The sequence below is a fragment of the Chrysoperla carnea genome, chromosome 1 (assembly GCF_905475395.1).
Source record: "Chrysoperla carnea chromosome 1, inChrCarn1.1, whole genome shotgun sequence".
Taxonomy (NCBI): Eukaryota; Metazoa; Arthropoda; class Insecta; order Neuroptera; family Chrysopidae; genus Chrysoperla; species Chrysoperla carnea.
Window position 1 is genome coordinate 1,576,109 of NC_058337.1, and position 15,144 is coordinate 1,591,252.

The following is a 15,144-nucleotide window of genomic DNA, read 5'->3' on the forward strand; positions in this document are numbered from 1 at the left end:
TTTAACATATGCATGGCGAAAGACAGAAGATTCTTTATCAAAAAATAAATACAATCAACCAAATCAAATTATCTGTATATATAAAAATAAATTGCTGTGCGTTAGTCTCGCTAAAACTCAAAAACGGTTGGACCGATTTTCAAATTTTTTTTTGTTTTGTTCGCTATAGTTCAGGGATGGTTTAGAAAAAAAAACTAAACAGAGCTGATATTAGAATCATCGTAGAGTTACTCACAGGGCATGATAGCCTGAACAAGTTCCAACATCAGATTGGAAAAGACTATCTCTCGCGTGTGACAGATGCGGAGAAAATTCAGAAGAAACATCGATCCACTTTCTCTATTACTGCCCGGCGCTCATACAGCAGCGAAGGAAATGGTTTGATCCAGCCATAGTCGAACCAGAAGAAATTAAGAAACTCAGCGCTAAGCAAATCCTGGGTTTCAGTACATCAGTTGGTTTATAATAGCCACTGAAAAGCGTTGCGGGGATAGAGTGCAAGGGTCTATTTGGCGATGGTAGAGCATGGTCCGCTAACTTCCATACCCATACCCCATAGATGGAATTTGCCAATCACATTATTTTTCATAAACATTGGTTTGGCTGTTGATTTAGGGGCTTGCTCCAGGACTGCCAGATGGAATAATTGGATACAAAAAGGGAATAATTTTGTAATTCTCTGTATTCAGCTTGTACACTACAGTAAGCAGTAAAACAACTTAGTTGTATGCAATGTACTTGTATAGCTATGTAGAGAAAGATTTACCTTAATGTTCCATTAACCTTAAGTGGAAATTGTCCAGCATGTTTACGAGTAACAGCTAGTTTGTTTAATAAAAACACACAAAAATTATCATCCTGTCATCACTTTTGACATTTTTGTATTACAAAAACTTAAATTTAAAATGAATTTATACAAAACAAGTGAAAACAAACAATGGACTGAGTTAATTGTTGAAATACCATGCATAGTCAGTGTTGATTTCTTTATCACATTACACATACAAACATGTGACACATACATAACTGATAATCAAGCATAGCACATATAAAATTTTCGCCTAATTGGCTCCCTCACGGGTAAACAGTAATGTTTACGAAAAAATGTTTCAAACAAAAGTTGTTTAATTTTTGATAAGAAACATTATTTACATTTAACTTTTTGTTCTATCTCTAACGGCTTACAAGATGGGTACTACGGACCCAAGACCCAATTGACCTATGATGCTCATTTACGAACTTGACCTCACTTTTTACGTCCTGAGTACGCTGTAAAAATTTCAGCTCGAAATCTTTTTTCGTTTTTGAGTTATCGTGTCCACAGACGGACGGACGGACAGCCGTAAATGGACTAATTAGGTGATTTTATGAACACCTATGATAAAATTGTTTTCCTAGCATCATTATTTTTAAGCGTTACAAACTTGGGACTAAACTTAATATACTATGTATATTTCATATATACATGGTATAAAAATGATTATTACATTATATGAATAATTTTCAATGTTTTCTCATATCATATTTCAGATTAATATTATTATTATTATTATTCCATAATATTAAATAATATTCCCAAATGGATTCCCACTCATGGACGGACGAATATCAGTAAAATATCCTAAAAACCAGATGGGTTTGCAAAGTAAATGTAGATATCTATTTATAATAGAATAAATATAGGTTCAGATATGTATTGTGTTTATTATTGATGCTTAAATAAATTTTTGATACCATTTTGTATTTTGGGATCAAATTGTATAATGTAAGAATTATCTATTTACATGATAACGTACGAAATTTACACGTTAATGTTTCTTTTTTACACGTTAAAATTTGTCATAGCTGTCCATAAAATCACCTAATTAGTCCATTTCCGGTTGTCCGTCCGTCCGTCTGTGGGCACGATAACTCAAAAACAAAAAGAATATCAAGCTGAAATTTTTACAGCGTACTCAGGACGTAAAAAGTGAGGTCAAGTTCGTAAATGAGCATCGTAGGTCAATTGGATCTTGGGTCCGTAGGACCCATCTTGTAAACCGTCAGAGATAGAACAAAAGTTCAAATGTAAAAAATGTTTCTGATCAAAAATTAAACAACTTTTGTTTGAAACATTTTTTCGTAAACATCACTGTTTACCCGTGAGGGCGCCAATTAGGCGGAAATTTTATAATATGTACTAATAGGTTGGCTGATAAGTCCCCGGTCTGACACATATATGGCGTCGCTAGTATTAAATGCATATTATTTTTATATAGTACCAACCTTCAAATGATTCGTGTCAAAATTTGACGTCTGTAAGTCAATTAGTTTGTGAGATAGAGCGTCTTTTGTGAAGCAACTTGTGTTATTGTGAAAAAAATGGAAAAAAAGGAATTTCGTGTTTTGATAAAATACTGTTTTCTGAAGGGAAAAAATACAGTGGAAGCAAAAACTTGGCTTGATAATGAGTTTCCGGACTCTGTATTTTTTCCCTTCAGAAAACAGTATTTTATCAAAACACGAAATTCCATTTTTTCCATTTTTTTCACAATAACACAAGTTGCTTGACAAAAGACGCTCTATCTCACAAACTAATTGACTTACAGACGTCAAATTTTGACACGAATCATTTGAAGGTTGGTACTATATAAAAATAATATGCATTTAATACTAGCGACGCCATATATGTGTCAGACCGGGGACTTATCAGCCAACCTGTTATCCTTGATTATCAGTTATGTATGTGTCACATGTTTGTATGTGTAATGTGATAAAGAAATCAACACTGACTATGCAGTGCATTTCAACAATTAACTCAGTCAATTGTTTGTTTTCACTTGTTATTCATTAGAATGACTTTTATAGGCAAATTTGTGACACTTTGAACTACATTATAGAATTTTTCGTAGGTATATCTTCGTTAACACGTCAGCATTCGTGTTATGAGCATTTTGCTCACGTTCGATTTAAAACATCAATAACTTATATTTTTTAAAATGATGTGGCTGAAACTTTTTTTACCTGCACATAATTTTATTTATTTTCGAATTATGAATTTTTTAACCAATCTACAGTTTTTTTTAAATATTTTTTTCTAATCCTTCACAAATTGTGAGAATTCTCTTCATCACGAGAGTAAACGTGTAAGCAAAAAAAATTTCTGAACTTCAGAAATTTTGGAGCTTGTTCGTATACCTTCATTTGTTTAATATAAGTTGTACTCAGTAAATTAAAAAAACTTGTGATAGAAATATGGTAAAATTAGTTCAAATGAATTTAATTAGATTATAATCAATAATCATTGATTATTTCAATAATCACGTAATCAAACTATTTTTAATAAGCTAATGCATTAACAAATAAATTTACATAAAATTATGTAGAGGTTTTGATTTAGAAAGTGAAAGGATATTTAACGCACCAAATATTTGACGCATGTGTGAAATGCGTGAACAAGTCTCTCCTTACGCGAGTAAAGATTACCGAACGATTGGCGCGTGTGATTAAGAATAAATTTTTTGAATTCGACTATTTATTCGAAAAAACTAGCGTGTAACATCATCATCAAGCAAAGTCTTCAAAAGAATTAAAGTATAACGTGTGTATAGGTCTCACAATGGACGTTAGCATGTAAATAGCCCCTTGAATTAGCCCTTTTTATGATAATGAAAACACAATGTGTAATTTAATGTTTATTTTAAAAGTTAATAATGTTTTGTTATGAATGGAAATTATAAATATTATGTATGCTTCAATAAATTGTAATTATATTTATTAAATTGTTAAATAAATGTATGTATGTATGTTGGTATGTTAGTATGTATGGTCCTTTAATTAAACTTATCCAATTTTAAATTTAAAACTTTACTATACCAGTCCGAATACTCGTCCTTCAATATTCATCCTTTTATGGGGTTTAAATCTGATGTCAAATTTGCCATATTACTCATAAAATTTTTAAGGATGTATGAGCATGACAACAATGTTTGATTTAAAGGCTCAAAATTTGTTTGTAGGTAGTCTTTTACTCAAAGAATATGTGGTTAAAATTTCAGCTTTGGTATCCGTGCAAATTTTTAAGAAAAAAGTCATTAAAAATCGATATAAAATACATTGGCTCTTATGGAGGAATCTCAAAAAACGACATATTTTGGAAGTTTTTGATAATTTTAATTTGGAATGAATGAAAACAAATTTAAAAAAACTTTTTAATAGAAAGTAAACATATTAGCAATGAATTAGAAAAGAAAAAAACTAAGTGTCACCGTCCATATAAGGGATGTAAGAGCAGGGTAGATTAAGGGTTGAAATTATTTTTATCTTATTTTCAACTTTGATGATGAATTTTGTTATAACTTCATGAATGTAGACGAAAAATAAGAATAAAATTTTTCGATATGTGTCTTGGTTTTCGAAATATCGAAAGCTAAATAATTAAACAAAATTTTCAATTTTCGATATTTTGAAAATTAAGCCAGATATCGAAAAATTTTATTCTTACTTTTCGTCTTATATCGTCAAGTAATAACATTTTATCATCAAAATTGAAAATATCTATTTTTAAATTTGTGCCCCCACTACCATGCTCATACATCCTTAATACGATAGCAAAATTTAAAAGTGAAATTAAAAATTGATTAAAAAACGAAAAATCTAACAAAGATTGCATTCAAAGCTTTCCCATCAAAGTAAACTCATTTTAGTTCCAAATGTGTTACGCTTTAAAAAAATATTGATGCTATTAACAAAATTTTGGAATTTCTGCTGTCCGTCCTTCTGTCGGCTCGTCTATCAACACGCTAACTTAAAAATGAAAAATCAAGCTGCAATTTTTGTAGCGGGCTCAGGACGTAAAAATTGAGTTTGAGTTCGTAAATGAGCAACATAGGTCAATTTGGTCTTGGTTACGTAGGATCCATTTTGTAAACCGTTAGAAAAAAGTTTAAACGTACAAAATATTCCTTATATTAAAATAAACAACTTTTGTTTGGAACATTTTTTTGTAAACATTTCTGACAATAATCATGTAAATTAAATCGTCTAAATACGGACTCCTCTAGTAATGATTTTTATAATGGAATAGCTTGTCAGTCAGGCGGTACTATTAACATAATATTTTCATATTTTGTTAGTTAATCATTATTTTGTTTTAATAAAATTAACAATAAATTAACTTCATGTCAAATTATGAACTGTTCTATTTATTTTATCCAGATATTTAAGTATATTTTTAAGTTTAATTTTTTAATATTTAATTGCGATTGTGTGCATAATCTCTTAATTCAATTTTAAGTTCTATGGTTCACGAAATGAATCAGGAATTTGAAGAGTTAAATCTTGGTATAGTTCTCCTTTAAAATGCCTCTCTTCGTTTTTGTCCTAGGGTGTGACACACTTAGACCATAGGGTCCGTTGTGATAAGGAAAATGAGTGGGCCCATCCCCGGCCACTACTCCATGAACCATTTGGAGCTGTTTAAGAACAGCAGGAGAGCTTTGACGTCGGAGGACTTTAGGTCGGAGAGGTCGTAAAAGAGAGGCTGGCTCAAGTAAGCTCATCTCCTCATGGCAAGATCTGGGCAGTGACAGAGAAGATAAGACATTGTCTCCTTCTCGTCATCAGTGTGACAGCTCTTGCAGTAGTCATGATACACTGCTTGCCGCCCAACCAGTGTCCTTTAATAGTCAAAAAAACTTTGCGAACAGTGGCCCTTGGAAGGGATATAAGGTCTTCTTAAAGCCTACGATTGTACTTAGATCATATCTGTCTTGTAGTAACCAAATACGTTCCTCCCTCCATCTTAGATTGGCCTTTTTTAGATATACTCTTTGAGGAGCAACTTTCAGTTGGCAAATGATGCTTGTGTCCGGCAGCATTGTGTCATTTCTAGCAAGCTCATCGGCTTCACAAATTCCTGGAATGTTCTTGTATCTCGGAACCCATACCAGGTTTACATTAATTTATTTCGTCAGCTCATACGGCAGTCCTGTGCTACCTAAAAAGTCCGGCAGTAGCAGGAAAACCTAAAAAGTTTAAAGTTCTGTTTTAAAAAAATGTAGAGTTTATTGTAAAATTTCAGTGTAATGTCCGATCAACCTTTAAATTGGAAATCAATTACGTCAATATCCACGTCATTTAATAGAGGTGTGTTTTTTCACGTGGTTTTTTCAATCGCTTTAATCAAAACAAAAAAATAAGTGAGCATAAAGATGATGACTTTTATCTTAATCGTAAATGCATTATTAGTCAGAAATAATAATGCTATTAAAATCGTATTATGCTTGGACCTCCAAAAGACCTTACAAAAAAAAAACTAATAAAATAAATAACTATTATTATTTATTTATTTTAAGTATTAACATTTATTTGGTAAACTGTGCTACCTAAACATTAAAAAAATAAACTACTCATTCCTCTTTCAATATGTATGTAACTTCCATTATAAAAACATTCCGGAAACACAAATTTTAAAGAAAGATTCTTAATGAGAAGAAAATTTCCCATAAAAAACTACCATTCCCGGAAGTTTATCTCTATTATTTATAATAGGGTATTCCACTAGTTTTGAAAAAATACTTCAAAATGTTGATTTTGCTAATAAAAAACCACCCAAAAATTTATTTCGGAAAAATACACACGCTTTATTGTCCAAAACTTAAATTAAATTTTAAACCTTTTTTAAACTGTCAAAAACGCGGGCATTCAATTTGATGACGTAATATCGGTATCATTACACGAAATAACACAAATAAATTTGACAGATATATTCATAGACATCTGATTATAATAAATATAAATACTTATTATCTATGTATATATTATACCCAGCTGTGTACATTGAACTAACTGAAGGTCTATGACTCATACCGATATGACATCACAGCAGGGCTTGTCTGCGTTTTAGGACACGTGGTATACAGTTTAAAAATTACGTTTTTTAATTTTAATATTTTAAAAGAAAAATGTGCTTTTATGACTCGAAATCAGAATATTTAATTATATTTTTACATAAATTTTAACTTTTTTCAAATTTCATGATTTATTTTTGACTAACGATAATACGCTATTAACGTAAAATTTTTTTGTCTTCATGAAATCCTTCTTATATACAGGGTGTTTAGGCTAAGTTGGCTACGTATGGAAATCTTTTTTATAAAAAGGTTTACGAAAAAAATTTATTCTTTATAAAAAGCTCTGCTTTCAAAAATATTAACATTTAGCTGTTCACTTTTGAGATCGAATATACAGAGAGTCTACAAATAATAATATAATAATAATGGGGTTTTACTTCGTTTCTCTGACATATACGCCTATAACAGAGGCCACCCACATCATTATTTGTTAATCTTTATTTATTTAATTACAAACATATTTACAATTACATTTTGATGTGGGTGGAGTCGGTTACTTCGTTCTTATCCAAGCGACGACAATGTGATCAATTCTGCACTCCCATTAATTATAAATTGTTCACACTGCCGCTGCCTGGATTCGAACCCGCAACCTAAGTCTAAATGGACAAACAGACAAAGACCAACGCCTTAGACCGCTCGGCTATTTAGGCTCTTCGAGAGTCCACAAATAACTACATGTAGGAACACGAAGATGGATACCTTGAAGAAAAAAACAAACTATTCTTTATAAATTTTGCTATTTTTTATGAACTGAAAAATGCTTTCAAAAACATTTTTCTAGACATGTATTTTTACGACAATAATTTCAATATTTCACTAATTTGAACTTGTTAACTCGAGTATTATGGAAGTTAAAGAAAATTTGATGATAGCATGGTTTATAATAATAATTTTTTTATTATTACATGAATACATATAATTAAAGAAATCGATGGGAATCGACCGTCAGGAAAACGTTTGTTCGAATTATCTAAATATGATTCGAATGTAATATCACATTACGTTTATGTTTATTTACCTACGTTTAACCACATTTGATGACATTAAGTCATCAGGTTTTGGTTCTGTCATACCTGGACACAATCATATAAAATAAAAGTTTAAAAAGCAAAGAAAAAAAATTTTTAGTGTTTAGTGATTTACGAAAATCGAAAAAAAAAATATGGGCAGCATAGTGACAACGATTTTTGATCGACCCAAGCAGAAAAATTATAAAGAGCTTATTTTGTATGGTGGTGAATTAAAATTCCCACCGTGTGATCAAAATTTTGGACAAATATTATTGAATCAAATGGCATTACATTCGGATAAAATTGCACAGGTTTGGATTTAGAAATTCTAGTTAACTTCTCAGAAAAGGGCTGCTATTTAGATATAAAGATAAGTGAAATATATCGTAGTGATTTTAGAACGGCTAGAAATTTGAAGGGCTGTTGCCCATTGGCTGTTCCTATTGGTTGTTGTAAATTGGAAAGTACTTCTTAGTCACTTTTTTATTAATCAAAATTTGTTATGGTCTGACAAGCAGTGTCGGATTAAGCCAGTGTGGAGCCCGTTCTATTAGTAAAACGAGACACTTATCTGCGTCACATTAACCTTTATTTTAATCAACGAATATTTCCATTAATCCATTTTATACACGGAATCCGCGGGTTCGAGGACAAAATAGCATTTGCTACTCTTGTAATATAGCCAATCCGCTACTGGTGTCAAGTTAAAAATTAAATATTAAAACAAGTGAAAACGAGCAATTAACTGAATAAATTGTTTAAATACCTTGTATAGTGTTAAAGTTTATGAAACCAACACAATAACCGACATTTATTTGATTTTCGAAGTACTTTTTTAGGGTTTTTTTTTTTTTCGTTTTTCAAGAATGTTCAAATAATGTTTTTAATTCACAATACCACTAATAAAAGCTTCCTGCAAATTTTCAGTTTTGGAGAAAATGTACCCTAAAGATTTGTCCTAATTTACGCCCTCACGGGTAATTAATCAGTGATGTTTACGAAAAAAATGTTTCAAACAAAAGTTGATAATTTTTATATAAAACATTTTTTACGTTTAAACTTTTGATCTATTTATAACGGTTTACAAGATGGATCCTACGGAACTAAGACCTATTTGACTCATGTTGCTCATTTACGAACTCAAACTCACTTATTTACATCCTGGAGCACGCAATAAAAATTTCATCTCTTTTCGTTTTTAAGTTGTCGTAATCACTATGCCAAAATTTTGTTCGTATCATCAATATTTCTAAGCGTTACAAATTTGGGACTAAAATAAGTATACCTTGATATATATTTCATAAGAGAAAGTGAAATTGAATTAGAGACAATAAGTAATTTATCATATATCACCGAAAAAAAATTATTTAACAAAATTACTACGATAGTCAAACCTTATGCGAAAGTCATGCCTTATGCGAAAATTTGTTCTCTCTTTTTTTTCGGCGTTAAAGATATAATTTTCTGCTAACAGGTTCATCCCGTAGACAATATTTCATATACACATGGCGAAATTCGATTATTTACAATCCGTTGTGCTTTGGAGATGCACGCTTTGGGCGTTCGAAAGGGAGATATTGTTACAATATGTGGACGAAATCATTCACACGTTATTATACCATTTCTGGCAGCTACATATTTAGGCGCAGTTTCTAATCCATTGCATCCAAATTTTTCAGCAAGTAAGTTTGAAATAACTGTATTTTGAAAATTATGTGGTATTGACAAAAGTTGACAAATGTTTTCGTCAATTTTTTTATTTTAATTTTTCACACAAAGATTTCATCATGTATGTAATGAATATTGCCTATATTTTTAAATAATGATTTTATTCATAGGCAATATTATTACATAAATGATGAAATCATAGTATGAAAATAAATAATATAATGTAGCACGATGTGGAAGTTATTCGCTCCATGCATGAATTTTATTTCAAGGTGTTACCATAGTACTTTACTTTATTAATATAATTGTTGTAAGACTGAGGATTGCATATATGTTTAACATTGAAAATTTAATACTATTTTCTAACAAATAGTATTTATGGTAATTTACATTTAAAAAATATGATTTATGCAAAGTCATTAATTGTAATTTTTCAATAATTTGACATTTACTATAGCATTTACATATAAAAAATTGAAAATTAGACATATTAGCTTCGGAAATTTCCGTCCCTGTACGTAGTTAAACTTTTGTTAGTTTAAGAAAATCTCTCATGAGACGACTAACAAGTGAAATTTACAAAATTTAAAAAACCCCCGACAATTTTTTTGGGTACGGAACCTTTAACTCGCACTTGAAACATAGTTAAGAACACTCTCCATTAAATTGCCTTTCAAATGAAACAAAAAAATCAAAATCGGTTCCTCCGTTTAGGCGCTACGCTACCACGGACAGACAGACAGGCACACACACACACACACACAACGGTCAAACTTATAATACCCGTCTTTTTTAGTTCGGAGGTTAAAAATTACCGAGCGATTGTCGCGAGTGTTGCGGCCTAAAAATAGTCTTATTTCTTCCTCATATTTTCAGATGAAGTACGCCGTATGATAACTTTAACTGAACCACGAATGATATTTTGTGATCCAGAAGCGAAAAATATGATCTTAGAAATTCGTAATGAATTGGGTTTAGCTTCTCGTATTGTTACGTTTGATAACGAGTTCGAACCATTTATTGCTCCGCATGACTATCAAGATGAGACATTTTTTAAATGTGAAGAAGTGGACCCGGAAAATGACAACATGTTCATTGTTTGCACAAGCGGAACAACTGGTTTCATTAAGGGAGTCACCATCCGACATGCAGCATTCTATACGTGTATTGTAGAATTTCTGTAAGTAAACTCAAAAAGAGATGTATTTTTGCCACACCGTAGGTATGGCCCTGCTAAGTTTGCTTAAATTTTTTTTGCAGTGATGAAATCGAAGAGGATGACAAATTATTAATCTATTCACCCTTGTCATGGGTAACATCAATTTGGACAACCGGTTTGGTTTGCTACAAAGGAGCAACAAAATTCATTTGTGAATATGAACCAATCAGAAATTTAGAGATAATTACCGAACATAAAATAACGTGGGCATTATTTTCACCAATGCTGTTCATGCAAATGATACGACATCCATTATTCCCAGAATACGAAGCAAGGATTGTGGAAACAATCAAAAGTATTGTATACTGTGGAAGTGCTTCGACAGACGAACAAGTTATGGAATTTCGACGTGTATTTCCAAATGCATTTCTATTTAATGGTTATGGTAGCTCTGAGGGTTGTGTTTGCCATGTATGGTTTGATCGAACAAAGGATGCTGAATTAAATTTATCTAAAATGAATTCAAGTGGTTATCCAGTCCCAGGAGGCTATGCGAAGGTACTCAAATATTTTCTCGATTTTTTGCAATTTTCTTAAGAAATGCCTTTCGGCAAGTGGTAGTCGGATTTGCACAATGCGGATTCCGTACCACTGTACAAGATACAACGCTATGCACTTTTCGAGAAGTATTCAGAGTTCTTAAGACTTCTTTCTTCGAATATTTTTTCAACTCGGGATGTTAAATTTAACTTCTGAGCTAAATTTTCAGAAATCACCAAAGTTCTGCACGAAATGTATTTTTGTTTTTCGAAAAAATCCTCGTGATTTAAAATAATTTATAAATTATGATATCGAAATTGAATTATTTTTAGGTAATTGATCCAGATACTGGGAAAACATTGGGACCCAACGAACCGGGTGAATTTTTATTAAAGAGTCCATCTATGACAAAAGGTTATTATAAGAATCCAGAAGCTACGGCTGAAGTAATTGATAATGATGGCTGGTATCATTCAGGCGATATGGTTAAATTTGACGAAGAAAATTGTTTTTATGTATTAGGGCGTTATAAAGAAATTCTTAAATACAGGAGTTGGCAGGTAATTATATTAATTATATATATTATTACATCCTGTATATATACAGAGTGTTCCAAGGAAGAAAACTACAGGCAGATGAATACCATAAATTCAGCACGATCAATCCATACTCCCTTTGCTCGAAATATAGAATCACGGCAATTCGTTATTCACGTTAAAGTTTTTTCTATCATTAGTTGTAAAAAAACAGCAGATTTGCCATAGCTCCAAAATGACAGCTGATGACGGCTAAACTTCTCCACGCCTCGACACTGCAGTGCTACCTTAAACGGCATGAAAAATGGTTCTATGTGTAAGATGATATTCGAGCAATTCAGCAAAACAATTCGAATTAATGTTTCAAACTCAGTTGATTAAGCACGGATCGATAATTTGAAAAGTGCGCAATAAGTTGACATAAACTAATTGTCGGTATAGTCGATCTCACACTTATCGACCTCGTTCACTTATAAACCTACAGATAGCGTTAGCGGATGAGCTCCTATTTACGAAATGACCACTATTACAAACGAAAACATAGACGTATTCACGTCCAGAAAATGATTTTAAAATTAGAAATGTTCGCAGTTTTTAACGCAACCGTTCTCAGGTGCCAAAATTACTTCCTTACTGTCTAATTTCAAAAATAAAACAAATATTCAAAATTCAACCATCTTGAAACTAACTTTAAATTAAAATAGAATGTATTCGGTTAAATGTAGGTATCACCAGCTGAGTTAGAAGAAGTTATCCGTTCACATCCAGCAGTTAATATGGTGTGCGTTATTGGTAAACCACACGAAGATGATGGCGAGTGGCCATTAGCTTTTATTGTGAAGAAAAATAGTATGGGAGACGTAACTGGAAATGAAATTGTTGAATTTGTAAATGGTATCGATATTCTTCTACTTATTCTAATTATAATAAATTTTAACGCACATAAATAATGATATTTTTCAGATCGCGTTGCTGATCATCAAAAATTACGTGGTGGTGTTATATTTTTGGATAGTTTACCAATGACACCAAGTGGAAAAATACGTCGCATTGATTTAAAAAAATTAATTCAAGGATTATAATTATATTAATTTTTTTAAATAAATCAACATAAAATTATATTTAAATAAAAAACTATATTTTTATCATTTAAGATTTTAAAAAATATTTACTTTAACATTTGTTCATTATTTTACTTCCCAATAACTGAATATAATTTGTTTTGTATCTTAGTCTACTAAAGAAGAAGGTCTTAACAGATTAGGAGATAATCTGAAAAACCAACAATTAAAGGCATGGGCCAGCTACGAGGGAGGGCGAATGGCCAAAAGCCTGTTGGGCGAAGGAAACTCGCTCGGTAACAGAGCCGAGGAGATCTTAACTAACCAGAGCTGATATTAGAGTCATCGTAGAGTTACTCACAGGGCATGATAACCTGAACAAGTTCCAACATCAGATTGGAAAAAGACAATCTTCCGCGTGTGACAGATGTGGAGAAAATTCAGAAGAAACATCGATCCACTTTCTCTGTTACTGCCCGGCGCTCATACAGCAGCGAAGGAAATGGTTTGGTCCGGCCATAGTCGAACCAGAAGAAATTAGGAAACTCAGCGCTAATCAAATCCTGGGTTTCAGTACATTAGTTGGTTATAATAGCCACTGAAAAGCGTAGCGGGGATAGAGTACAAGGGTCTATTTGGCTAGGTGCTCTGAACCATTGCTTCGAGGCCCGATGCTCGAGCATGGCCCGCGAACCTCCATACCCATAGTCTGATAAAGCCTTCCTTCTACAGTTATAAAGTCTCCTTCCGTGAATCTAATAGATTCTTTACGCATTCAACAAGCAGTTCCCAATTCGTACAATATTCAAACCCGGAACTGCGGCATAATAGAGGTGGCAACAGTATCGACTAATCGTTTTTCGTATAAGGGTAGTTCTACAACTAAAGAATTTTCAACATCTCAGATATCATGAAAAACATATTTTGAACTTAAAAAACTAATTTTGATTTCAATAACAGACTGTTATTTTTACCTAGTTGGCTTCTAAAAATAATTTAGAATCAAAATTATTTTCTTGACGTTATTGATGAATAGTAAGTAATCTGATTCTAAATTTGAATTACAAGAAGCGGGGTCTCTTCCTTGCTTTAATTAGTACAAATTATTATCGCTAGTTGGCGAGATTTATCTGATTTGAATATTTTGATTGGCCTTTAAGAATGGTAAGTACAAATATTGCCATCTGGTAGTCTAAACTGAAACTTCTGAAAATGGATGTACTATCTTTATTTTGGGATTTTCATCACCAGACAACTGCAAGGCTTTATCAACAGTTGTCTCAGGCACATCCTCAACATTTATTGGCCAAACACGATTTCCAATGAAAACCTGCTGGACACCTGTCACCAAACTCCAGTAGCACACACCATTAAGCAACGCAAATATGGTTGGATTGGTCACACACTCAGGCGAAACAACAGCATTGCCAAAGAAGCACTTGAGTGGAACCCCCAAAGAAAAAGAAGGATGGGCCGACCTCGTCATACCTGGCGAAGAACCCTGGAGTAAGAAATTACTGAAGAAGGCAAATCCTGGAGAGAAGTCAAGTCCATGGCACAGAATCGAGTTCGTTGGCGAGCATTTGTTGAGGCCCTACGTCCCCCTCGGGATCATAGGACATAAATATATCTTGATTTAATTAGGACGAATTTTTTATTGCAAGTTGGCGGGATTTATCTAATTTGAATTTGATAATAGGCTATGAATGTACAAAACATCTCTGCCTCAAAGCAGACTCAGTATCGTACTAATTTTTGTAGAACAAGCCATTTTTCTAGGCCATCAACAAAATAAAAATTATTGTTCCATGTTAACAAGTAATTATTTACATCCATATTAAACTCAACACCTATTATTAAACCTTCTGACTCTCCCCTCCGATAGAACAGATAAATAATTGGCGATCACAATGAACAACAATCTCTCTTCAATTATTTATTAGCATCTATTATTTATTAACTAGTTATACAGCATGCAATAACCGAGTAATCCAAAACTTATGCACCCAATTTTGAGGTGAACACAATCCAAAACTTTGAAATTTTGCAGTTTTTAACAGTTCTCAGAATTTAGATTCAAAAGTTTTTGGGATGGGATGTAATAGAGTAAACGTAATATCCTTAGGTGATGGAGAAATTACGTATGCATGTATGTACCGGGTGTTGAGGAAGTGTGCAAACCAAATTTTTCGTGTACGGAACCCCAAGCTCGCACTTGAAACATAAGCTAAGAACTCGATTAAATTAAGACCCCATTTGAGGCCTAGCCAACCC

The 15,144-nt window shown here is 32.3% G+C and overlaps 1 protein-coding gene across 1 annotated transcript; it reads left to right on the forward strand.

The window, feature by feature from the left end:
* Positions 1-8,044: 8,044 nt before the first annotated feature.
* LOC123306149 (4-coumarate--CoA ligase 2-like) lies at positions 8,045-12,879 on the forward strand (the record flags this gene model as incomplete). The annotated part of the gene is made up of 7 exons (XM_044888044.1): positions 8,045-8,217; positions 9,381-9,588; positions 10,451-10,754; positions 10,835-11,291; positions 11,606-11,833; positions 12,535-12,703; positions 12,773-12,879. Coding segments are annotated over exons 1-7 (1,632 nt in total), but the record flags the coding sequence as incomplete, so codon positions are not given.
* Positions 12,880-15,144: the final 2,265 nt, after the last annotated feature.